At 44.7% G+C, this 1,234-nt stretch overlaps 1 protein-coding gene across 1 annotated transcript; it reads left to right on the plus strand.

Moving 5' to 3' along the window:
* The first annotated feature begins 66 nt into the window (after positions 1 to 66).
* On the plus strand, positions 67 to 606 carry LOC105569952. Its single transcript, XM_012026869.1, has one exon. The coding sequence runs from the start codon at positions 67 to 69 to the stop codon at positions 604 to 606; it is 540 nt and encodes a 179-aa protein (XP_011882259.1).
* The last annotated feature ends 628 nt before the right edge of the window (positions 607 to 1,234 follow it).

A 1,234-nucleotide genomic window follows, 5' to 3' on the forward strand; every position in this document is an offset into this window, starting at 1 on the left:
GTGTTGTTAAACGAGGTGAACAAACTGTCGATGCTGCGTGCTTTGGAAAGCGGACAATACCTCAATATGGGATTTCGTTCATGGGTTCTGTACGAGTATCCGCTATTGCAACAGACGACTAAACATTCATGGGCTATTAAAACGGCTACTCAGCTCGAGAAGCTGCGGTATCTTATCTTTGCTCTGCAAACAGGTCGGAAGAATATCATGTCACAGAATGTGAGCCAATTCAGTCACTGCAAATTGAGCAACGTGAAACTCTATCTGAATTCGGAATGTTATCCATACGATGATATGAATCTGGATTTCGATAAAAACAAATGGTCGAGTCTGTATGCTGCGTATTCGCGGTCCCGGAAGGGCTATTTCGGAAACGAGGTTCTTATGCCCGGTCTCACTACCAACAATTTTCTAGAACAAGGACCGTTTGTCATTATCGATTGCTCCCGACAAAACGAGTCAGTCAAGAGCGCGACTGTGGACGTGAGATTGGAATTTGAGTGTAAGGAGAATGTGCCAGTGAATACCACTGCGTACTGTCTCATCATACATGATCGTGTGGTTCAGTACAATCCGCTGACCAGCGTCGTGCGCAAAATTCCCTAAGTACTACATTTTGGACACAATGGTTTCCCCTCTTTCCAATACAGTTTAGAGGGGATGAAACGATTTAAAATCTACTCTGCATCAAGAGCAACCGCAGTATTCCTCCTTCTCTCGACGTATTCAATCATGTCCATACCGACGTTTGTGGACCTGCAAGGCTTCATCGTCAGCGGTAACTTTGTTGTGAAGGAATTTGCCGCTCTCCGAGAGGGACGCGTTCTCTCTCACTACATTTTCACATGTCCCGTACCATGGAGGCTTCTCACCAAAGCGGAGCACCATCAGGCATCCTGGTTGATTGCAAATCGTCATGGAGTACGATGGGAAGACGGAATGATTCCATACAGCAGGGCTAGAAGTCTGATTACAACGGCTGTGGTCGGCATGGAAGATGATGACGATCTTGAGACACCGTTTCTCGTCTACGTCAAGGGACACGAAAAACGAATGGCTGAAGGATATGCTCTTGAATGACGCGAGAGGAGATGTCTATATTGAAAATATTGACTACGAGGACATACCATCTCTAAATAAATTGGATGTTACACATACTTTTCACTGCCAGAAACATGTAACAAATTGCGCTTTACAAAATGTTTTTAAAATTTACAAGTGGTGGTCCAACCAT

This window comes from Vollenhovia emeryi, unplaced genomic scaffold (genome assembly GCF_000949405.1).
Source record: "Vollenhovia emeryi isolate VEMERY1.0 unplaced genomic scaffold, V.emery_V1.0 DF950202.1, whole genome shotgun sequence".
In the NCBI taxonomy this organism is placed as follows: domain Eukaryota; kingdom Metazoa; phylum Arthropoda; class Insecta; order Hymenoptera; family Formicidae; genus Vollenhovia; species Vollenhovia emeryi.

Coding starts and splice junctions, on each gene's coding strand:
- LOC105569952 (XM_012026869.1), top strand. CDS start 67: ATGGGATTTCGTTCATGGGTTCTGTACGAGTATCCGCTATTGCAACAG.